At 43.1% G+C, this 26,204-nt stretch overlaps 1 protein-coding gene across 5 annotated transcripts in view; it reads right to left on the reverse strand.

The window, feature by feature from the left end:
* Positions 1–702: 702 nt before the first annotated feature.
* The window catches only part of tnr (tenascin R (restrictin, janusin)), a 327,598-nt gene continuing 302,096 nt past the window's right edge, over positions 703–26,204 (reverse strand). For all 5 annotated transcript variants that reach the window (XM_028472320.1, XM_028472321.1, XM_028472322.1 and 2 more), the window contains 3 exons: positions 5,173–5,334; positions 4,534–4,697; positions 703–3,511 (listed from right to left, as the gene is read on the reverse strand). In XM_028472320.1, coding sequence (XP_028328121.1) covers positions 3,392–3,511; positions 4,534–4,697; positions 5,173–5,334 — 446 coding nt within the window. In that variant the 3' untranslated portion in view covers positions 703–3,391. The remainder of the gene's footprint in view (positions 3,512–4,533; positions 4,698–5,172; positions 5,335–26,204) is intronic.

The raw sequence follows: 26,204 nt of genomic DNA on the forward strand, positions 1-26,204 counted from the left end.
TCAGAGAAAACAATGCATGAGCATGAACAAGCAGATTTCTGGTTGGTTGTTAGAGACTCAAAACAAACAAACAGTTCAGATGCAATCCAGTGACTAAGGCATACATATTTTAGGTGGGGGGGAAAAGGTATTTGCAAGAAATAAAAATATCTTTAATCTTTTTATTCTTTTGGGGCTCTATTCTCTCATGTGCGTAAGTCCAAAAAGCAGTGCAGCGGCGCTGTTTTTAGCTGTGTGCTATTCTCCCCCTGTACTTACGCCAGTCGCTGCGTGCCTTCATCTCAGTTACGCACTGTGGGTGGAGCAGCCCTGAAATGTGGGTGTTCCTATTCAAATCTGGCTATACATAAAGTCACAGTTTGATCCACTACAGAGTGAAACGAGCTGTCATAAGGATGGACCACAAACTGTTCTCACACATATTTTAATGAGGCTCAGCTCAGGTCAATTTAAACCATTTATATTTAAAACTGCATATTATGGAAGCCAATAGTTGTGTTTCACTGCAAACATCCCTCTGTATTAAAGCAGGACGCTCTGAGGCCGGGTTATTTCCTCATATCTCCAGTGCATCTAACTATGTCACGCTTTACAGCAATGATGATGATGATGAAGGTGATGATGATCAAGGAAAGAGATTTTAACTGTGACTCAGTCATACTGCAATAATCTGATCAATGATCTGATCAAATCAACCCGTTAGATTGTTTATCAATGAAGGCGTTTCAAATTAAAAGTTAACTTTATCATTTTCACGGATTTCAATGACATTTACAAGCGTTGGGAAAACTCCATGTTCCGTGATTTTTAAACAGCCCCCAAAAAAAGACATCACCACCTCCTTTCCTTCAGCCCGCCTTCATTCACACATACGCGCTTTTGGTCTATCTTACTCGCGGTGGGCGTGTCAGCAGCCTGGACCAGAAAATACCCATAGGAGAGAAGCACAAAAAAGCACTTAAGTCCAGATGGGAGAATAGACCCCTTAATCCAGGGGTGTCCAATTCCGGTCCTCGAGGGCCACTATCCAGCATGTTTTAGATGTTTCCCTCTTCCAACACACCTGATTCAAATGATCAACTCCTCATCCAGCTCTGCAGAAGCCTGATAACGATCCTAAGCATTTGAATTGGACACCCCTGCCTTAATCATTTGCTAATGTTTTCGTTAAAATAAACACATTTCAGAAAGAAACACATACCTTTTGCAAATAAAACAATATTGTTTGCTTTTTTAAAAGAAAGTAATCAAATTATATATTTTTTAAATAGGAAATTGCATTAAAAAGTAAATAAAGGCTAAAGAATTAACAGGATGGAAATATTATCCTTAACAGTTGACCAGAGCATTTTTTTTTAGTAGTAGGTAATTTATACAAACCAGTCATTATTATTGAAATGACACAAGCCTTTTTCAGTTTAAAGTGAAAGTTAATACATCAAACAGTTGCACCTCCAGGTCTGCAATAGGAGTTTGTGCTCCCACGTACACTCTCTCGTTCCTCCTTTGTTACTTTAACAAAAAGCCAGAGACCCCAGACTCCATTTAAGAGCTGTAAATTGACTAAGTACATAGAAGAATCTCTATTCTACTGTAGATCACTAGGAAAAATGGGTCAGTCAGACACACACAATTTGACACTGAGAAAATAAATGAGATCTAGAAGGTTTCCAGGCTTACAATCAGCGATCAGCACTTTGAACCTCAAAAATCACATCAAGAGAAATAGAAGTTTTATATCAGCAACTAAACATTAATCAAATAATGTGATAATTCCAAACAAACTTGCATTCTCCTCTGCTGAACACCATCCCTAAAATGAAGAGGTTAAAACTGAAGTAATGGAACCAGTTTGAGGGGCATACACATCAAAAACCCAATATCATAAGCTTTATATCTACAATAGTACAGAAGTAGTAGCTTAAGGTCTGCCTATTGATTTCAGAGCTAAAGAGCAAAAATAAAACCCAATATGGAAACATAGGCAATAGCATAGTGATAAACTACTAGTCTAAACAGTAATCACTAATAAACCAGCACTAAATGTGGTTCAAATTAGAAAAGTGAGAAAATGAAAAGATGTAGTAAAGCAAACTATCCAGCTGCACCCAGGGGATCAAAAAAAAGCCCATATGTTGGTGGTGTTTTGTGACATTAGAGGAAAAGTCTCACATTTCACATTGACTGACAGATATTTTTGTTACTCAGGCAGAGGCAAAAAACAAAGTGTCGTTTTGTGACACGGTGAAAGAAAATTAAGAAATTGTTTGCTTATCACGCTCCAGATTATTCTTAAGCAGATTTTCTTGTTGTTTTGACTCTAATGCTACAAAAGCTTCTAAATGTACATATTAGAATATCTTTGCTCATGAAAAAACCTTATTATGCACTATTTGCAATGTATTGTCTTTTAAAGTTTGGTTGTTGTTTTATAGCCTGGGATTTGCCATCATGAATTGCCACAAAGCTTAATGGTTGATAAGTAGGTTTGAGTTATTTATCATGCAAATCTTTGGACTAATGTTTACATAATCCATCTCCATAAGCAATCACACAGCCACACTAGGTATCAGATGATTGTTAGTAAATTCTCCACACAATGAAGTGAATGAACAACAGCAAATACAGTAAACATCAGCTCTGCTATACCATGTTTCCTCTCACAGTGCAAATTTAGTCCAGTGTTTTTACCAAAAAACCTAAAGTTTAGAGATCATTGTTATTTCTGCTGTGTCTACTTAAACAACCAAAACAAAGATTCAAAAACAAACACGCGTGCAGTGAAACTGCTGCTGGTGTATCGGGTTATGACGATGATTTCTCAAGTTAGTTTGACCTCATGTTGAAGATTAGACTTCATGTTTATGTTGAAATGAAGTTAAAACCAAGGCATCAAATCATATCTACTTTGTCACAATATCAGTTATAAAAATATATATGTATATATATATTTTACAATTAAGGGTTTTAAGGGCATATACAGTCTAGTTTTAGCTCAAAGTGTTATTTTGTATTGATTAAAATAATACTGACCAGGGAGGCTATTTCAGAGAACATTTGAGCCTTTTCATTTGCCTTCCTGTTGGTTTCATGTTATACAGTAAAGTGAACCATTTCCATTAAATGTTTTAAATAAACTACATACAGTGTCTTCTGAGTAAAAGTTCAGCAGGGGAAGACAACTAAAGCTGGGAAAATGTGGAGCTTTCTCAGAGTTTAGATGATGTTTGACATGCTCTTCTGATTGCTTGATTCAAGATTGTTTTGTAGCTTCCTGTAATTGAGTCAGATTGTTATCTTTTGTTACTTTGAACTGCATAAACTTTGGTTAAACATCATCCAAACTCAGATAATCCAAAAAAACAGCCTGTAAACAGATAGGGGTTTTTTTTTATACAGGGATGGACCTTCTCCTCTTGCTGCTGATACTACGGAAGTTGAATGGTCTCATCTTCATTTCGACGAAGGGGATGGAGAACTCGTGTCCCTTCCAGTGGTACCAGTTAATGCCCTGCAGAAGACAGCATGATTACAGATGCTCTTCTATTAGGAACATATTTAAAACACAAAAAATAGAAAAATTTGACATTCATTTGAGTTAGTTTTTTGGACCCATACAAGTCTAATTAAAAATGAGTCGTCCCATTTATCATCGAACAATAAATACCCTTTATTATAGGCAATTTTAGCCTTCATCACTGGTCCACAATAATGCCTGCTCTGTGGTTTCTAAAAATATTATTTTAAAATATTGCCTTTTTAAAATTACAGCCTATGATTTCACTGTACTTACGTTAAAAAAACAAAAAACAAAACACCCCTGATGTGTACTGGTCCTAATCAGGTGATGCACATCTTCAGATTCAGGTGTGGTAGAGAAGGGAGACATTGAGGCAGGCAGAACAGTGGACCTCCCATTGGGCACACCATTACTTAAATTCATATATTTTCTAAACCTTTATCATGGACATGCTGGTAGCGGATGATTAATCCTACCCATTATCCATTAGGGCACCAGGTAGAGTGCAGCCAGTCTAGTGTAGGGCTAACACAAAATAACTCACAGAGACAGTTCGGCACTTAAAGGCTGAGAGTTGCACCAGAGTCATGGTCTGGTTCTGTTGTTAGATGTTGAATCTTTAACTTTGCTACACATTATTACAACAATCTGACCTTCTTGTGAGCGTGCAGAACACATCTCTGAAGCACAGTGAATAAAGATAAAAGTGTGTGTGTGTGTGTGTGTGTGTGTGTTCACAGGAAACTAATACTATAAAGTTGATAATGAAAGCCATTATTTTGCTGTTTTCTAATTGCAGCATTGCTTTAAATGTTTGAAGGTTGTGTTAAACAGAGAACCTTGTTTTGACATTTAAACTAAAACAAAAAGCTTATTAATCCTTAAATACACCCTACACAATGAGAATTGATCTATGGCTGTCTAAGAATTTTAAGATACATTATTTTTTGGAGTTTTGGGCAGCTATCCAACAACTGTCTTAAACAAGTGTAATGAATTTGAAAAGGACTGACCTGACTGTGTCTGGATTCGCCGTATTTGCCGTTGAGGTTAGCACGATGGCAATTCTTGTACCACCAAGCTCCTTTATATGACAAGGCACAGTTAGTGACAGCAATGTCATTGTCTCTGTCTTTTGTGGAGAAGGGCCGGCCCTGGTGGTAGCTCAGGGAGTCACCTGGGATCCACAGAGAGAGAAGGAGAAAGAGCTGTTATAATCTGTATTCCCTTGTTTATAAAGGGCTTAGTGACTACTAAGGGAACACGACATGACAGGGAGACATGGGTGACCCTGACCAGACAAGCAGAAGGGAGATAAACAGCACAAAAAGGAGAGGGAAAAAAAGGCAAATTTTTGCTCCAGTATTAACTTTAAGCCTAAGGGAACAGTATAAAGTTTTGGGTACATGGATAGAGTGAAAAGCTACACAAACAAACAGCATGTGATCAGTAAAGAGAGACACAGAGACACAACTTTACACACCACTGAAGGGAAAGGAGGGAGAGAAAATGACAGAAAGACTACTCTCCAAATAAAACAATGCCTTAAAAGCAGGTGTTTACATTCTTAATGGCAGTCAAAGGGCTAATAGAAATTTAAAAAAGAGAAGACAAGATAAATATATATCCACATTGTGTCCTGAATCACACACCAGCTGTGCCGTTGTACTCCCCTATCCTGAGTTTATACAGGTTTCTTGCATCTCCAATGGAGAACTTGTCATAATTGGCGTAAACTGCTTCCTGTCCATCCTTCATGTCAATCCTGAGTTCATACCGGCCCTGAGCAGAAATCCTCTGAATATTGTCAAGACCTGCAAAAAATCAATAACAAAAAGCAAAAGTTGTGGTTTCTGATTTTTTTTCACTTATAAATGACAAAACTCTCCAGACAGTACAGAAACAGATTATCTTTCAAAGCCCACTTTTACTTATCCTCTTTATAACAAGAGGACAAGCAAGGAGGTAGTATTATTAAACTTGAGGATAGAGAAGTTGTTTTAAAATACTGCGTGAGTACAATATTGTTCCATGTAAGAACATCAGGTGTGATGTGTAAATCTTTCCAATTTTAATTTGTCAGTTGTGTTATTACAACGACTACTTATATTGTTTGTTTTGGTTTTCATTAGAATTAATGTCAGTAGTCGCATTTGTACCCGAAATGATTATATATATGGGCTAACAAAAAAAAAAAAAAAAAAAAATATATATATATATATATATATATATATATATATACATATATATAATTGGTATTCCACTGGACAGTTTTAGAAAGCATAAGCTGTACCATAGCTCACAAGTAGGAAGAAAACTGTGTAGTGGACGCTGTGAAGTACCTGACCTCTAAATGTCAAGAAGATAAACAAGGTCTAGTGAAAAAACCCCATTAGACTCCACTCCCTTTTAAAGTTATAAAAATGTCAACTGGAACAGTTAACAAACTTTAACAGGATGAACAATTTGACCTTTTAGACACAAGGAATGTTTCTGTGGATAAACTAATGCAGCACACATTTTAAATGAATGTAAGTACGATATATATCATCTATATCCAAAGCAACATAAGAAAAACGGACCCACAACCAGAGCATTTTCAATTAAAAATTTTCTGCTTGTGGGTGCTATCTGTCACCAACTGTGTTTATGGACACACACAAACACAAGTCTACACGTAGCTGCTGTGCAGCGAATGAGACTATAGGGCAGATTTACTAAGATCTCAAATAAAAAGCTGAGGGAGAAAGTGCAAGAAAACATTTGGAGCATTCAATTAGAGGTGGCAGTGCAATGAAGCAGCACTGCACAAACACTCATTTATTTTAGTGAATATATTAAATTTGTTCATTTATGCATGCTACAAAAAAGTTCATTAACTCATTCACTGCCAGCCATTTTTATAGCAGCCAACCCCATTTTGCCAGGCATTTTAGATGATTTTCAATGACCTTTTTTTGTTTTTAGCTTGTTACATTATTCTGTAATCAGCAGTTGAATAGAGGCAAGGTTCACACAAATCGCCAGTTTTTGACAAAAAGCTGAGAAAAAAAGCCTTTTTGATTTCCTTCTCTAAAACTACAAAAACAACACTGAGACCGGGTTTTTGATGGCAATATTATTATGTGGCTATCTAGGTCAGAGTTGAATGGAGTTCTTATTGTATTTTGGCCGTCCTCCAAGACTCTCCCCCGTCATTCTCGAAACACGCAACTTCCTCCTCCTCCCGGACATGCCGAGTCTCACCGTTAGCCCCTTTTTTTTTTTTTTTTTTTTTATAGTTTTCTCTCACTATTGCAACACTCAATAGTCCACTTAGTTCTACACATGCACCAGTTGGTCACTACATCATTGTACAAGTTTGATATTCACGGTAGACCTTCGTCACACTGTCTCATAGCAACCCCAGCCAAAAAATAATTGACATCTAGATGTCTTTGGCAGTCGATGAGTTAAAAGTACCTTGACAAAAATGGATTCGGCTCATCATTGCACACATCACGCAGTCTCTCAGTGCTGTTTCTGCTAAACTTTGCCAGTGTCACAGCAGTTGACGTTGGTTTAAACCACAGTATCTAATATGAGAAGTGGAGAGGGAGGTACCAGCATAATCAGAGGTGTGACACAGACCTTGTAGCTCCTGGTGTGCAGCGGAGCCAGAGACCCATCAGGGTCTGTCTAAAAGTAGGAAGTAGTGCCACACAGTTTTCATTATACCTAAGGCCAGACTGGAGCGTCCCAGCCCAAGCAGGGTAGCTGATAGTCAATTCTCAAAGGTCTCAATGGATACCAAAAAATGTAGACGTCAATAATCTTGAAAAAGTCCATGTCTAAAATCTAGGGTGTGTAGACTGTTCTAGTTGGATGTTTGTTGTTGTTGTTGTAGTTTTTTAAAAAGAAAAGAAAAAAAAAACGTGTTATGTAAAGTTTATGCACAGATAGAAATATGTTTTGAAAAATGTCATGAAAATGACATGAATTGATTAAATTTGTTTAGTCTCTGATGTTGTCTTCTATTTGCAGTGCCACTCTCTAGTGTTGTGGTGGTCAAGACCGGTCTTGGTCTCGAAAACAAATTCGGACTCGGGCTGCCCGGACTCGGGATTTTCCGTCAAGCACTAATTCCTACTATTTTTAAACTTTTTTATAATGTGATAATAACACGGAGAAGAACGGGATAAAACAATCCTTTATTCATTATTTAATCCACCCCGTATAATGACCACAACCTTCCTTAATGTGACTGAGTGAAGTGTGTGTGGCTAAGGTGTCAGTTTGGACCGCGGAGCGCAAGGGAGATATGAACTAATCACCGGTAAAAATCCCAGTAAAACTCCAGAAAACAATCACCAGTAATAAATATTATCTCCCTGGTAAAGACAGTAGCTTTAACAACTGGTAAAATGATAAACTGATGATATTACAGCCTGTGAAGGCTGGATGGGGGACGCACTTAATCTGCTTCTGGGTCCTAGTGCCAGCCGAGCGGTGAAGCCTGTTCCGTTTACCGTGTGTACTGAGGTCCGTGTGTGTTTAATAAGTCCGTGTGTGTTTAATAAGTCTGTGTGTGTTTAATAAGTCCGTGTGTGTCCGTGTGAAAGTCTGCATGTTTATGCCTCTGTCCATCCACTCTTTTCATTATATCCATGTCTTTTAAGGCTTTATTACATAATGTCGGCTGTAGTCCGGGCCGCCGCCATCTTGGTTTATGTCGTCACCAGCGCGTCATCGCCGCAGAGTTGCACTAGCACAGAATGACTTAAATAACTGTAGAGGTCTTATATTAGTCTATTTTCTTTTTAAAGTGGTGTTTTTTTGTGACTTTAGACTCCAATTACATGTATGTATATAATATGTTCCCCACAATATAAACAGGTTCACAATATAATTATTTTTTATAGTTTCTGTTTCCACTGTATCCAGAATAATAATAATTCTCAACAAGAACTACTGATTAATTTGTCACATGACTTTTCCAGGGTTTGAGTTTGTTTTATTTAGTTTCACATCTACCTGTAGCTCTTTGTTTTTTACACTGATGACAACTTGTTTGTAGTTTTATTTCAGAAAGTTTCACTTTTACAGTTACAGTTGGAAACCTTTGTTAATTGAATATCCTTGTTATATTACAGCAACCAAATTAAACTATATCAACTAAGTGAATTAATAAAAATGGCCTGTGTAAAGGCTTTTTCAAACTAAAAAATTATCTTGTGAACTCTGTGACCTGTTGACCTGCACAACTCAAAGAATCAGAATCATTATTTCTTGGCAGAAATGCTTTTAAACACTTGCTGTACATTCAGCTGACATAAAAATCTTGTTTTCAAATATGTAGAATAATTGTGAATTTATCAGTAGCAGTAGTAGTTTTAATATTTTAGTAAATTTTTTGCAGGCACCTTTTTTGTCCGTCAAATGTATTTAAAATAAACTAAAATTAAAGAGAGAATGTTATTTAACTGTTGAACCTTGCCATAATTTTATTTATTTATATATTTTTTTAAATTGAAAAAAAAATGTTTATGGTCTTGGTCTTGGTCTCGGCTTGTCTCGGTTTTGGTCTTGACTCGGTCTCGGCTCCCGAAAGTCTTGGTCTCGGTGCATTCTGGTCTCGGACAAGTCTTGGTCTCGGATAGTGCGGTCTTGAACACAACACTACCACTCTTCATCCATCCATTTTCCAACTCGCTTGCTCCTTTTCAGGGTTCCAAACGTCTGCTGGTGCCTATCTCCAGTTTTTTTTTTGGGCGGGGGGTAGACCCTGAACCTTCGAAACGATCTATCGCAGGGCAACACACAGACTGACAACCAGTCACACTCCCATTCACTCCTACGTGCAATCTCGAGACTAAAATCGACCTAACAGTCATGTTTTTGGATTGTGGGAGGAAGCCGGAGTACCCAGAGAAAACTCACGGGCAGAACATGCAAACTCCACACAGAAAGGACCCCAGTGTCCACCCCAGGGCTTGCACCAAGGACCTTCTTGCTGTGAGGTGGATGTGCTCATCACTATAAGTAATAGATTCACTAAAGGTTTAGGGGTATCAAAAACATGTGCAAACATCCCTCTACACGCTAATAATGGGTACAAATCTAAGAGAATCAGGACTGTTCATGTTCAGGTTTTCCTCTGATGAATATGTAATGTAGGTGAATCCCATATGGGGGAGGGGAGGGGGAAATAAAAATAAATTAATGCAGTGGGCACAATGGAATTCATCAAAATTGGAACTGTTTGCAGTGACTGTTTTCTGCGCTGAAAATAGTACGACTCACAGGCAGGTGCAAGCTCACACACAGTGATCATGGCTGCAGTAAATGTTGACACAAAACACAGTGGAGATGAAAAAAGGCTCCAGTTAACCTTTCTAGTATAAGAAAATAATTCAAATAAAACAATAGACAATATTAACAGCCACTAAATAAGAAAATGCAGAGTACAGTGCGTGTAAGGGAGAGAAACAGCTGAACTGAGGCGTTCAGCAGCCCGTGTGGAGTACGGTATCTGCGTGTCTGCTGTGGTGCAGCGAGTCACTGTGCGCGGAGCTCCATGGATGTCGCTCCTGACGCACCACTCCAGTGAGCTCCTGTGTCTTCATCTCCATGTTTTGATCGTCAAACGTTCGGTTACGTGGTAACCTTGGTTCTCTGAGTGGAGAGACTATCTCTCCACCCAGTTACATATTCCATATGTACGGGGACTGATCCCACTGGGACAGTTGACGTGGATATTTCTTTAAGACACACCACTACGTGGCCCATGCACGGGCTTAAAAGCCCCAGGTGTGCATGCAATCACCGATTCACATTGATTGGAACGGTTTCCGAGCGGCCTCGTGGTGGAGAGATAGTCTCTCCACTCAGAGAACCAAGGTTACCACGTAACCGAACGTTCTCTATCGTATCGAGACTATCTCTCCACCCAGTTACATATTCCATATGTACGGGGACCCTGTAAGACACACCGCGAGGAGACTGAGGAGACAGAGCAACGCACCCCTCTAGTACCCCCCCCCCCGGGGTCCCCGACCCTGGTAATCGAATGCGACGTCACCGCTACCAGAGTGTTCCAACAGTGCACGTGAACAATGACACCCAAAATCATGCTATGTACATAATACACATACACATACGTGGGCTCCCGCCAGACGCATGTGCCTACCCCCAGCCGAGGCGCCAGACGCAGCTCCCGGTATAGCCAACCCTGCCAGAAGCAAGGGTCGGGCGTATATGTATGGAGGGGTAGCCGGACGGCCTGCCTTCCCGCTAGGCCCACGGATAAGAAAAACCAGGCCACCTCTAGCTCACCATCGCAGGGGCGTAAAGGAGAGACCCTGGTCACTTTGGACTAGTACCCAGCACAAGTTCCAAAAGGAGGTGCCGGTAGCCATATTAAGGCTGTAAAACCTTGCAAAGGTGGACGGACTCGCCCACGTAGCGGCCGCACACACTTCGGAGAGGGTGGCTCCCCGCCACAGGGCCCAGGAAGCGGCAACGCCCCTCCCGGAGCCGGAGTGCCGGAGTCTGTGTAAGCCCGTTGGATCGTTTCCACGATCCAGTGCGACAGCCTGGATTTAGACACCGGCTGACCTAGGCGCCGGGGCTGAAAACAAACAAAAAGCTGGTCGGTCTTCCTGACCGCACCAGTTCGCTCAATGTACACCTTAAGCGCCCTCATCGGGCATAGCCTCGACCCGTCCTGCGCCCCCTCATCCCTGTCCCGGGAGGGGCGGAGGGACATTAACTCTACTGGCTGGTTTAGGTGAAAGTCCGAGAGCACCTTCGGCAAGAACGCAGGATTTGGGCGTAAGAGCACACCCGCACCGCCGGGCAGGAATCTACAGCAGCTCTCGTGCATCGACAGAGCCTGTAGTTCTCCGACCCTCCGCGCTGATGCCACCGCTATGAGAAACGCCGTCTTCAGTGACAGCCATTTCATGTCCACCGTTTCCAGGGGCTCGAAGGGTCCCAGCCGCAAAGCAGCCAGCACCAGCTTCAGGTCCCACGTCGGGACAGCCAACCTTCTACCGGGGGCGAGCCTAGCAGCACCTTTCAGGAACCGTGAGACGAGGACGCAGTCAACCTCGGCCAACTTGTTATCGCCAACACGAGCGGCCTTGATTGCAGCCACCATCCCCCTAAGGGTGGAAGGTGATCTCCCTGCCTCGAGCAGCTCCTGTAGATACCGGAGTATTTCGGGGGCCGAGCAGGTCAGCGCATCAGCCCGATTCAGCCTACACCCTGAATGGTCCGGACCACCGACCGGGCAAACCCCATGCCCAACAGGCTGGCCCTCTCAGGGGCCAGGCCCAGAGCCTGAGCCCCTGGGGAAAGGGATGGAACAGGGTCCCCTGCGCCTGGCTCAGGAGGTCCCGGCGAGCTGGAAGTTCCCATGGACCAATCCCGAGAACCACATCATGTGTGGCCAGTTGGGACCCACCAAGATTAGCCACACCTCCTCCACCTGGGCCCTCAGCAGGAGGGTGGGAAGGAGACTGAAAGGGGGGAAAGCATACAGCAGCCCCGGGGGCCAATGGTGTGCCATGGCATCGACGCCCAGCGGGGGGTCGTCCCTCCCCACGGAAAAGAACAACGGGCAGTGCGTGTTGTTCCGGGATGCAAACAGGTCGGCGACAGCCCTGCCGAACCGACCCCAAATCTCCTCGGCTACTTCCGGGTGCAGTCGCCACTCTCCCGGGGCCGGGCCCCCCCTGGAGAGCAGGTCCGCCCCCAGGTTCACCATCCCGGGCACATGCATGGCTCTGAGTGACAGGAACCTCGTGCCTGCCCATGTCCACAGACTGTGTGCCACCCTGCAAAGGCCCGGGGAACCCAGGCCCCCTTGCCTGTTGACGTAAGCCGCCGCCGCTGTGCTGTCCGTTCTCACGAGTACGTGACGGCCCTGCCAGCTGAGTTTGAAGTGCCGAAGAGCCAAAAAGATGGCCCTCAGCTCCAAGACATTGATATGTCGGGCCAGGCAGGCACCAGTCCAGCTTCCGCTGGCACCTTCGCCTTCGTGGACCGCGCCCCATCCCGTCAGGGATGCATCCGCAGAGATCACCTGGCGGTGTAGCACGGGACCCAGCAAACTCCCTTTGGCGATGTTGGTCGGTGTATCCCACCATGTTAGGGCTGAACGCAGTCTCCTGGTGACCCCCACTTTGGCACGCAGGTGCCTCTGTGGACAGAGCCCCCAGAAAAAGAGGCACCTCTGTACTGGGCGCATGTGCAGGAGTGCCAGCGGCACCACCTGCACCGATGCCGCCATAAGGCCCAGGAGGCGAAGACAAAGCCTCCATGTAACCCTGGCTCCCAGCGAAAACCGGGAGAGGCAGATCCTGAGGGATTCCTGCCTTTCCCAAGTCAGTGTCACTAACCCAGTCCTGGCACCCAACCACATGCCCAGGAACTGGGTGGCCTGTGCCGGCTGTAGACTGCACTTTTTTTTGTTGATCCGCAGTCCCAGACTCGTGATGTGTGCCAGTAAGACTGTGAGATGGCGGCGACACCGCTCCTCCGTCTGTGCACATATTAGCCAGTCATCCCGGAGACCCAGGCAACGCAGAGGCCCCAAAACCGCATCCATACATCTGGTGAAGGTGCGGGGGGCCAAAGAGAATCCGAAGGGGAGGACGCAGAACTCGAAGGTTCTGCCTTCGAAGGCGAACCTGAGGAACCGCCTGTGCCCTTCCCAGATAGGTATTTGAAAATAGGCATCCTCCAGGTCGACGGTAGCAAACCAGTCGCCTACCCGGATAGCCTGCTTCACTCCCGGTATGGTCAGCATCTTGCATTTCAGAGGCCGGAGAAACTTGTTCAGCCCTCTGAGGTCTAATATTGGCCGGGGGGTACCATCCCGTTTCGAGATGAGGAAATAACGGGAATAAAACCCCGCCTGATGGTTCTCCCTCCCCACCTCCCGGATGGCCTTCTTCTCGAGGAGAGAGGAGACCTCTGAACGCATAGCCCCTCTGTGCTGCAGGTCTGTGATTACAGAAAATACAGCCAACCGAGTCACAGGAGGGGTGCGCAAGAACTGTAACCGGAGCCCTGGGTCATTGTAGAAACGACCCAGGGGTCTGCCCTCAGATCCTCCCACGCTGCACGGACCCCCTGAGGACAGGGTCCGGTGTGGGGGGGCATAGCGTCAGGACTGACGCTGAGGCTGGGGTGGCCTCTGGCCGCCGCTGCCTCGTCTCCCCCTCTTAAACTTACCTCCCTGCCCGCCTCTAGCCGGCCCCTCAGATCTCCCTGACTCCAGTCAGGCTGAGGAGGTTTTGGCTGCGGTGGCTGGGGGCGCCGCCAGTCCCGACTCCGTTTCAGGGAGCATGCTACTTCTCGGGCGCAGCGGCAGGCTTCCTGCGCCTGCTGGAGCATGGCCGCTGCTCCCGGCCCGAACATTGCCAACGGCTATACGGGCAGTTTGAGGAGGCAGGCCCTGTCGTCCGGCTGCAGCATGGACTGCGACAACCACAGGTGGCGTCTGACCGTCCAGAGGCCCGACATGGCTTTTCCCGCCGCCTCGGCCTGCTCTCTCATTAGTTTAGAGAGAAGTGAGGAGACCTGCTGCAGCTCCAACAGCCGGTCGTCACTGCACCCCTCCTTCAACCGCTGAATCAGATGGCGTTGATACAGGGACAATATGGCCCCCGTATTGCCAAGCTGAGTCTGGACCGCCATGGCACCATGCATTTTGGTGAGTAGTGCGTCCATTGTCCTGCAGTTTTTACAGGGGCAGCTACTTCTCCCGAGCAAAGATTGCGATGGCGACACCAAAGCCGCTAAAGCCTGGTCCACCGGAGGTAAAGGCCCACAGCCAATCCTCTCACGGTTGTGAACCGCCCCTAGGCGTCTACAGAGCCCAGACCAGCGACCTGACGGCGACTGGAATTGCTTCTGGAGCACCTCCTCAAAGTCCGAGAGGAGAGGGCCGAGGAAGCGCGTGGAACGACTCCCCTCCGCGTCATCGAACCGGGAGGGGGGAGGCCCCTGGTCAGATGGCAGCTCTATGCCTAATGCTGCTGCCGCCCTGCTCACAATCTCCTGGAGGAGAGGGGGTGGCTCCGCCCGTTCCTCCATGACCGTTTCCTCCCCCAATGGGAAGGCATAACTGTCTGAGGGCTCCAGGCTCAACACATCGACCTCACCGTCCGACTCTGAGTCAGATGGGTGGCCCCTCTCTGCCCCCACCAATAACATAGCTGGGGGCCTAGGAGTGGGAGGCTTGTCAAACCAGCCCTGTGATCGCACGTGCCCCAACAGAAGCCCACCACTAGGGGGCAAAGGGGGACACAAGTCGGCTGAGCTCTGTGCTGCTGGAGCCACAGTCCTAGAGCGCTTGGCCGACTGCAGTCCATGCACAGGTGTGGGCGGCTGTGCCCTAAACACATGGCATCGGGCCTCCCTCAGTCTCACCGATAAGCAAAAACAGCTCATACAGGAGGATGGGTCATCCCTTGCCATAAATGCATGATCGCTGCCCAGGCACATCACACAGTAATCATGGCCGTCCTCTGCAGGCATTCTCGTATCGCAGCCCCTGCAGGGAGGTCCCTCTCGGCTTGCCATACTGACGTAGCAGGCAAACCAGGAAGTGCTCTCGCACGCTGTGTTTTGTTTGTAGCCGAAGCAGCTAACAGTTGCTACTCCTCTTTTCTTCGCGCTGTCAGAAGACACAGCAGCGAGCCCACACACACAAACACACACACTGGAGGACACGCAGATGCGGAAGCCGGACAGCCAGCGATACACCTCGAGTCGCTCCAGCGCCAGGCGGAGAGGGGACGCCGCATCACGCCCGCCGACCAGGTCGGCTTCGGGGGTGGACTGTACCTGGGCGCGTTAGCAGAGCGGATCGTGCAAAACGCCCTACGGTACCCCTTCGCCAATTCTACTACTGAGAATAAAGGGCAGACAAGCGATCCCGAGAGGGGTCCGAAGACTCTCGACTCCTACTCCCACACACCGTAAGCGCTAATCTCCCTCACACGTCTGTCTCTCACGTCTCCTACTGCCAGAGTGGAAATCAATGAATCGGTGATTGCATGCACACCTGGGGCTTTTAAGCCCGTGCATGGGCCACGTAGTGGTGTGTCTTAAAGAAATATCCACGTCAACTGTCCCAGTGGGATCAGTCCCCGTACATATGGAATATGTAACTGGGTGGAGAGATAGTCTCGATACGATAGAGAACTCTCATGTCGCATTGATGTCAGGCCAGACTCAGCTGATCAGCTGCACAATTTACACAGTGTTGGTGTTGGGCGACCATGGCTCAGGTGGTGGTGGGTCGTCTTCTGATCGAGAGGTTGGGGGTTCGATCCCAGTACCTGACTATGTGTCGAAGTGTCCTTGGGCAAGACACTGAACCCTAAGTTGCTCCCAGTGGTCGACTAGCGCCTTGCATGGCAGTCCTGTCCCACTGGTGTGTGAATGTGAGAGTGATTGGGTGAATGAGCTGATATGTAAAGCGCTTTGAGACTGCTTCAGTGTGGTGATAAAGCGCTATATAAATCAAGTCCATTTTACAATGTTCACATCTGATTGTGCATGACACATCACTGCTCAGGAGCTCAGACCTGCTGGATGATGATTTCCATTGACTGATAAGAGCAAAGTTACAGTCCTGACAGACCAGCCACATTATATCTACATTATTAAATGTTTTGGCCTCCAATTTAACTTCTTCAAATGTCATTTAGTGCTTCTGTGCACTCACCTCTCCACATTGAACGAGAAAAATGTTCATTTAAATAGAGCCGTCTCTACCACGTCTATAGCGCGCAGCTATTAGCGCCGCAATGTGAATTCCCCACAGCAGGTGAGCGCCACCAAAGGATTTAGGGACGCACCTGGTTTCCCATCCTTTATTTCAGATCTTAGTGAATCCACCTCTAAGAGTGGCACTTTTTTTGCACTTTAAATAGGAAAAAAATTGTGTTACTTAGGTTAATTCCCATTTAAATGTTTACATTACTGCTGAGTTAGAAAGGTTATACCCAAAGTATGTATGTAAGTATGGTCAGAGTTAAAGTCAAAACAAAACATTGTTATTATTCTACTTGGATTTTTTTAGTCTTTTATTTTCCATACCAAAATATTGTGTCATATCCTTATTGTAAGCCCATCATCGCCTATCATATACAGTAGATAGATCACCTTTATTGTCATATACTGTATGTAGAGCTACATACATTAAATGTGTTCTCTGCATTTAACACACCTCAGTGGCAGCCCACTGCTATGATGTAGCGCCTGAAGTCATATCGGCAACTCTGTCTATTGTCCCACCTTTAACAGCCTTTCAGTGGTGTATCTAAACAGTTTCTTAATGGATTGATTTACTGTAAAAAAAAATAATAATAAAAAAAAACACTTGTAACAACTGGTAAGTATTTTCTTTTGGGTTTAAATTCAATACTGTGTTTTTTCCCAATTCAGGTTCAGCAGCGTGCACAAACAGATCTTGATCAAAGACAACCCTTATCTCTACAAACACAGACAAGTTACTATTTGTTTTGTGTTTGTGCAGTGAAGGACCTGCACTTAATCTTGGGTGGTGTAGTGTGTGTGTCACTGTAAGTTGCTACTTGCAGTTTTTGTACCTCTGATAAGCACTATCCCAGACCGCTTAGTGACTTGGTGTTGTGACTGCGTATGATTCAGCCTTTCAAGAATTGGAAACTCTCACCACAAATGCCACATGTTACAGTCCTCTGAGTACAGGTTTTTATTTGCTACTTATCTAAAAGGCGACAGACGTGAAGTCCATTTGAAGTCTGCTGCTGATACTGACTTGAGTGATTAAAAGTGCTTTCATTGTCAGATCAAAAAAGCATATCTAATGGTTAGCCTTGAAGTCACGTTGAACACAAAAAACAAGGTAGTGATTGTGGTCTGCTCCAATGCAGACACTCTATTAGAGTGTAAACTACTGCAAAAGTTCACATTGGTTCTGACAGAAAGATAGCAAAAGACGCAGAAGGCTGGGCGATTAAGACCAAAATTAATATCTTGATACTTTTTCTGAAAATTATACATGATATAAATCCCAAAATATATTTTTTTAAATAGTATTAACCAGAAAGTGGATTCCGGGTCAAAATCACTAGTTTATGCCACACAGGCAATTTATTTTCATTAACTTACAGCTTGATTTTGTGTTAGAAAATTCCATAGTGTGGCTTATTTCAGGCCAAGTGGATGGGCACTTGCTGACTGGGTAGTGCTTCAAATAAAAACATTTGTGCTTTTTAGTAGGGATGTGACAATACATTGAGTTCATGATAATATACTAGCTATTGGGTTCACAAGATTGATACAATATTTTGCAAAAAAAAAAAAAAAAGATTAAAGGGGCAGTATTATGAAAAAATCACTTTATAATGGTTTTGCTAAAGTGATATGCATTCATTTAGCCTCATTCAGAGGGCAAATGTTGAAAAAGTTATGTTTCCTCCCTCCCTTGTTATTCCACATTTTGTAAAAAGTCAGTTCCAAACGGGCGAGTTGGATTTACCTCGCCTTATGAGTCATAAGATGGAAACTCCTCCTCCTAAAAATCCTGGCTCCTCCTACCCTATAAGAATGTGAGTTCCTCCTTCTCATACTACCTCACAGGTAAAACAAACACTGCGGTTTAATATAGAATATACACTGTACTTTATTGTCATAAATGTAAAGCTACATACACATTTGTTTTGTGCATTTAACCCCTTTCTGAGGAGCAGTGGGCTGCCACGGTGTAGAACCCAGGGAGCAGTTAGGGTTAGGGACTGATCAACTTCCCACAGTGATGGACCAGGTGAGATTTGAACCAGTGACCCTATGATTACAAGCCTTCTCCCTTAACAACTAGTCACTTTATCCATACATTTACGTTCAGTATATACTGTAGGTAATCCAGTATATAGATAATCCGAAGCGCAGTGTGAGTGCTCACAATCAGTTCCGCTTTTAGTAGCCGTTAATACTGCCTTTGACCTGGTCCACATTTTCACAGGTCAGGTCAGATCCTTTCGATTTCCTCTATATATTATTTGCGCTGTGGAATATTGTACAAGATCATTTAATTTTAATAATTTTGATGGCAGTAATAATTAAATAGTGAGTTCAATATATCCGACGTTGTGAAGAACCCGTATAAGCCGTATTGCTCTTTTTTTGTAACATTGTAAAAGGTTTTTGGGGCGGTTTGGAAGTTGTTACCCCAAACTTCCACAAAATAAGAGATGTATGGTTGTATTAAGGCACAATAAAGTAGAAAAAGTGAATTGGCAATTAGAATTAGTTTAGTTTATTTAAATACTGAGATGTTCTTCGATATTTAGTTTTGTACGTATCTGATGTGTGTTCTCCAACTTAGTTTGTCAGGATGCTATTCTTTCCCTGTTTCATTCATGTCTTTGTTTTATGGGAGTCTGGGAGTCAGAGGGCTTTCTTCCAAACAGCTACGTTTAAAAAACGCATTTTGTAACCTTGTTGTAAAAATCACCTTTTGGACAGCTTTCTACCCTTGACTTATCCAGAAACAATGGAAGACGGATATATATATATATATATATATATATATATATATATATATACAAGAACATGAATGTTTGGATCACACATCACATGGACTTATTCAGCTTTCCCATCAATATTAAATCAAAAATTTAACATTGTATTCAGCTTGAACTTATTGAGTTTAGTGAATATGGAGAATATACAGTAATTCACTGGAGCAACAGTAAAATATCTCTCTCAAACTGCAAGGGATAATAATGGAGTTCTTTACTGCTGACCAGTTAGGCACTTCTTCTTTTGCACTGTGAGTGGTCTATTGGTAATTATTAATACTGATCTTTATGTCTCCTTATGTCCAGTGCAGTGCTGTTCTTGTTTAGTAACAGTGATTAGCTAAATATTCACAGCAAAACCTCTCCAAGGACATGGCAAGCTCCTAAAAGAAAAGTTAAATGTCATATTGTACATTTGAGCAGCATAAGCCATCTGTAAAACAGCATGAATTTGATAGGGAGGAAAGATCAAATCTACAGGCAGTTGATATAGAGCAAAAAATGAAAGGAGAGGCGAAAGAAATGTCCTAAGCATTTGATGTTGTGAATCATGGCATACTCCTGTCAAAGTTGTAATCTTTTATTTTTTCTGACCAAGCCTAAAAATGGGTGGCATCATATTTATCAAACAGCCACCGTGGTCAATGGAGTGTGATCCTCTTGTTTGGGTTGTCCACTAGGGGTCCCCCAAGGATCCATCCTGGAGCCCATCTTATTTTCACTTTTCATTAACTCATTCAGTGCCTTTGACATAATATTACATAATTTCAAATCCTAACACTCAGTGCCATTGACGTAATATTATGTCAATTGCGTTTTTTCACAGAAGTTGCTAGGATACACTGTGACGGAGCTCTACTGTGAATGTAAGGCTTCCCTGTTGATGTAGTGACCACCTGATGCCCTGAAGGTGGCAGCAGAGCACCTTTGGATGATAGATTATCCACTGATGCTACCATTAGCGAAGGAGGGAGAAGCAGGGACAAGGGAGATTATGGTGCTATGAAGTGATATTGTCAAGTATCCAGCAGCTCACAGCTCCACATACTGACACAGAACATGTGTGGACCTGAGTGGATTATAGATAATGTCGCGATAGTGAGATAGTGGGCGACCGTGGCTCAGGTGGTAGTGGGTCGTCTTCTGATCGAGAGGTTGGGGGTTCGATCCCAGTACCCGACTATGTGTCGAAGTGTCCTTGGGCAAGACACTGAACCCTAAGTGGCTCCCAGTGGTCGACTAGCACCTTGCATGGCAGTTCTGTCCCACTGGTGTGTGAATGTGAGAGTGATTCAGTGTGGTGATAAAGCGCTATATAAAATCAAGTCCATTTACCATTTACCATAAAACCATCAACTAACTGAGCCTTGTTGATGTTGTTTTTAGAAGTAAACCAATGTTCAGATGTTATAGTTTTCAATAAAGCAAAAAAAAAAAAAAAATACTTCAAAGTCACTGACAGATTTTTTTTAGAAAAAGCCTGTTTTCTCAGCTTTTTGCTCTGAAACTGGCGATTTGTGTAAAACTTGCTCTACACTGCTGATTACGGAAGAACGAAACAAGCTCCAAACAAAAATGTTTTTTTGATGAAAGTAGAGACTCTTTCAGAATCTGGTGTCAGATTTCAGACTGTCATAGTACAAAATATTCTGTGGGTCTGTGGGAATGAGTTAATGATCTGCCAGATGTTTGCAAGGGTGTGGACATGCAACTATATGCCGATGATGCAGTGATCTACAAAAGTGCAAAAACATCCGAGGAAGCAGCTCAAACTCTCACATCAACCCTAACTCACATTCAAAATTGGCTCATCAGGTCCTGTCTCCAGTTAAGTACACAGAAAACTGTTGGTATGTTTTCTTCTAAAAAGGCCTCCAATATTGCCCGCACCAATGTGTATTTTGCAGATCAAAAACTGCAATTAGTAAAAGAATTTTAATATTTAAGAGTGTTGTTAGATTATACACTCTCCTTGAAGAGTCATGTCAAAATTATAACAAGAGTAATTATTGTATGATCCTTCCCTATGTAAGCTACAGTATAACCAGCTGGTCTCTGACAGGTGTAACAATTCTAAAACCAATTGAGAATCTTTATAAAAAAGCTTTGAATACTCTAGACAAAAAACCATCTACATACCACCATTGCAATATTCTTTCAAAACATAATCTACTGAGCTTTGAAAGTTTCATAACATTTTTAAATTGTTATTTATTATTAGAAGAGCTTACATGGGTTGGCTCCACCGCCTCTTAATAACTACATTAAATACCGAACAACTGCCTCGAGGACCACTAGGGCCATAAGCAGGGGTGACTGTCAGGTTCCTGTGTGAAAAACTACCTTTGGTTAAAACGTCCTGTCCTACAAAGGCAGTGTCCAGTGGAACAGTTTACCAACCACAGTGAGGGAAGCCCCCAGCTTTAACAGTCATTTAAAGGAGTGGCTCAGATCAACCCATACTTGTGACCATAACTGATCAAACAATTATTTTTATAATGCACCCTAGGGCTATCTGCAATGCACTATAGCACTTTAAACAATTATTTAAAAGCCCCTTAGTGCTATTTGCCATCATGTTCAGACTTGTGTACATAATTGATTCAACTATTATTATCATTATAATGCACCTTAGGGCCATGTGCAACGAACTACAGCGCTTTAAATATTTTTTTAAAAACACCTTAGCGCTATCTGCAATGCACGGCGACACTTTCAATGTTATTTTGTTTTCAGAAGGTAATGAAACTCAATCAAATGTAAATTTATAATAACTTCAACTCAAATTCATGAATGTATACAATTAATTAAATTCATGTATTTATGATTGATCTCAAATTGTAGTTTTTTTTCTGAATCTGTATGCATTGCTTTAAATCAACAACTCTGAGTATGTGGAAGTGAACTGCTTTGTTTTTCCCTATCCTTTCCTTCACCCTGCCCTCTATCCTCTCCATTCCCTTGATAGTGTAGTTGTTCTGATCACAGTGTTCTATTTAAAATTAAAGTTATATTATTAAAGTTGTATTTTATGATCCCTCTGTTCCTTGTCCTGTATATAATCCTGTTGTATATTGTTTTGTGACTCGCCTTGTCTTATTGTTAAGTGGGAATTTTTTATTCACATCAGCCTGTTTAGAGACAACAGATGGAAATTAGCCTATGGCTATAATTTGACATATTTACATTTGTTGTATGTTCATTGATATTACCTGTCCCTACTTAAATAAATAAATAAAAATAATAACACTACACAATGACACAAAATACATTGCAAAATCCCTCTTTTTCACACACTGCAATGTTGAAAGTATGACTGTAACATCTGAACGCATCACATTGAAACATCTTGGCTCAGATTTTTGAGCTCCTTAACGGCTGAGTCAGTACAATACAATCTAATGACCCCTTTGAGAATCTGCCTTAGCGAGTACCACATCTCATCTGACCTATTTCCACTCAGGCTGTATCAGCTTTTATCTGCCCTCTCACAACAAATTGATACCTCATTCTCTAGGGCCCTGCAACACTTTTTTAAAGATGTATTCTCTGGCTGGATTTCATTTTTGTTTTTTAATCCATTTGTACCTCTCTCTTTTGGATGCATGAAAGCACTTCAGTGTGACCTCAGGGTGTGTGGAGCATTAAGAGAAGCCCCCAAATGCCTCATTACAATGAATTGTTGACAGTACAAAGTCGCTTTAGTTCAACAGCTCACACAAAGCAACTTTGAAGCAACTGCAAACAATTTTAGAATCGCAGCAATGCCGAAAACTAGGCAAATATCTAAACCCCAATTTTACACACCTGGTTAAAAAAAGCCTCATGGCATTTAAACAAAATATATATCCATACTAGGGGTGAACATACTAGTCGACTATAGTGTTGTCTCGAGACTCTGTCTACGTGACGTCGACGAGTCGCAGTACCTGACTTTTGCCCAAGATGGCGGTGCAACACAGCAAACGATGGTCCTAGTACCCCTGCACGGCAAGGCAGCACAACATCAAGCATTTCTCCTCAAAAGGGGTGGGGCCTGTGAGCAACAACTGTCAGATAGCCCATCAAACACAATCCTGGCTCTGACTGGTTCTTTTTGCTCGGTGCATTCTGGCAATCTGCCAAAGGCTGCAGGAGCAGCAGGGGGGACTCAATGAGCCTGTTTTTTACATAGTCCTTACATAGTGAGAGCTTTAGCAAATATGACAAAAAGTTACTTTTATAAGAGTTGCAGACTGTACCTTTAAACACGTTTGTAATTCTTCTCCAGTCTGCATATACTTCACCCACCGGAGCATCATGTTTAAGGGGGAGTAAATAGCTCCTTAATAGCTACAAAGAGGTTTAGCACTCTTCTTCTGTACCGCCAAGAAGCCGAGAAGCCGCAGCGATCACAGATTTTTTCGGGTCACAGATTTTGGCAAAACACTGACTTTGGTGAAGGAAGCCGAAGCTACCGTAAAAACAGCCCAAACAAAGTCTAAACGCCCGGCTCTGAGGAAGCCTCTGGACTTAACAGTTACCGTAGACTCACGGTAGGCAAAATCAGCAGTGTTCCTGGGTTTACTTAGCTTCTATGGCAGGTCCCGTGTCCCAGGGGCTGGCGGTGTTGTACCAAAGTCTGTGACCTGAAAAAATCTGTGACCGCTGTGGCTTCTCGGCGGTAAACAAAAAGAGCACGTAAACCTCTTTGCAGCTATTAAGGAGCTATTTACTCCCCCTTAAACATGAGGCCAAAATCTGAGGCCATGGTTCTCCACCGGAAAACGGTGGCTTCCCCTCTCTGGGTCGGTGGAGAGTCCTTGCCTCAAGTGGAGGAGTTCAAGTATCTCGCGGTCTTGTTCACGAGTGAGGGTCAGATGGAGTGTGAGATTGATAGATGGATCGGTGGGGCTTCAGCAGTCGGTGTATCGGACTGTTGTGGTGAAGAGGGAGCTGAGTCGGGGGGCAAAGCTCTCAATTTACGATCTATGTTCCTACTCTCACCTATGGTCATGAGATTTGGGTAATGACCAAAAGGATAAGATCGCGGATACAGGCGGCCGAAACGAGTTTCCTTCGCAGGGTGGCTGGGTGCACCCTTCGAGATAGGGTGAGAAGCTCAATCACTCGGGAGGAGCTCGGAGTAGTAGAGTCACGTCGAAAGGAGCCAGCTGAGGTGGCTCGGGCATCTGTTTCGGATGCCTCCTGGTCGCCTCCCTCGGGAGGTGTTTCAGGCATGTCCTATTGGGAAGAGGCCTCGTGGAAGGCCCAGGACACGCTGGAGGAACTATGTCTCTGAGCTGGCCTAATGTCCCCCCAGAACGGCTGAAGGAGGTGTGCGTGGATCGGGAGGTCTGGGCATCTCTGCTGAGACTGCTGCCTCCGCGACCCGGCCCCGGATAAAGCGGAAGAAAATGGATGGATGGATGGATAAAAAGCTATCACACAGAATGCTCGGAAACAATGATGCACTTTTTGTGCTGCTTATGGCTGTTTCAATGAATGGAACGTATAAAGTAGGTGCGGTAGGATCACCTTTCTTAGGTAGTGTGGAGTGAGCAGATTGCAGCGTGAAACAGGAGGAATAGAGCTAATCCAGGTTCTATCCATAAAATTAATTGATCATGGAATACTATTCCATGCATTGCACAGTTTTTGACTGATATATATAATGTAAGACATACATTTGGTTACAATGCATGATTATTTGAGCAATAGCTTAAAATAATCAGGAGATAATTTCAATGTATTGGATATGCATTATTTAATATGTAGGCCTGTATGTAATGTACACTAACCCTTCTCACTGTTAAAGATGAATTATGTTTTTTTCTTTCAGGGCTTTTAACTCCCATATGCCAAATATGTTTTCCTAATAAATAGACAATTGTGATGATAATGCTAATAATAATTATAGATGCATTGCATACTAACTCCACTGTGGGACGTTGAGCAAGACTCTTAAACTTAACTATATAAATATACCCAAATGCTGTATATTTGCATTTATGGTGAGCTTCATAGTTAGCCACTGACTTGGCAAAGTCTGAACCTGCCAAATGTGAGCTATTTGTGGAATCCGCATCACAAAGTGTGGCATTTGATAGTCTTATAAATAGAAACAACCCTACTTCCATGCTTGTAGCCCTGCTCTGCCTCTCCTACAGCCTTTGGACTCTTCCATATATGCTGAGTCAGCACAGGTTAGCTTATTTACTGCACAATGGGAAGGGCAACACTAGGGACAGAAGAGAAAGACTAGGCACAAACACACAAAACCTGTGCTGTAAAACTGCACAGAAGAAAGATCATGATCAACCCCTTCTCATCTAATAACCATACTAACTGTTGTTGAAGGTTCATATCAATTCACAGCAGGCTGGAACTGCTCCACAAAGTGGCCATATATCCAAGCCTTTACAAAGGGAATAACCGTAGATGTAGTGCTTTACTTATCTGATGCACTTCTTGACTTTTTTTTATGTAACACTGCATCATATACACAAGCCAATAATATGGAAGCTCATAGTTTATATTATGAAAATGGCAGAAAGCACAAGTGAAAGCCACATCAATTAAGATCTGCACAACTAAGGCACATTAAGTACTTACTGTAAGTGCACAAGTCAGAACAGCTATTTAAAGCCTAAAATTATAAAAGTGAAACTGAAAAAATTTAAGTGTAAGTGTAAAAATTCCATATTAAATACACCTATTTGAGTAGAATTTAAGAACACATTACTGCATTAGAAATTGAATTAATAAAAAATAATCATACATGTTTTGGTTTGATTTAAAATACTAAGTCTTGGAGGGTTGATAGTTGTCCTACTGTTATATTGTGGTAATAATGACATGCAAGTTCAGTGCCAAGTTCTCAACACATTTGTTGTAAGAACCTGATTTGATGAAAAATTTATGCATTTTATTTCCTCTAATCTTTTCCCACCAAAACAATCACATTAAAAACCAAACAATGATGAAACGTGACTCATTTGCACAATTTCTCTAATGAATATAATTATTTTTCCATAATGAGATTTTGGAGTGAAGAGTGAGGAAAAAAAAACATTCTGTGGCTCATCAAAACAAAAAGGAAAATCGTTTTTTTTTTTCCTTCTGAATCAAAGCAACGG

This window comes from Gouania willdenowi, chromosome 17 (genome assembly GCF_900634775.1).
Source record: "Gouania willdenowi chromosome 17, fGouWil2.1, whole genome shotgun sequence".
Lineage (NCBI taxonomy): Eukaryota > Metazoa > Chordata > Actinopteri > Blenniiformes > Gobiesocidae > Gouania > Gouania willdenowi.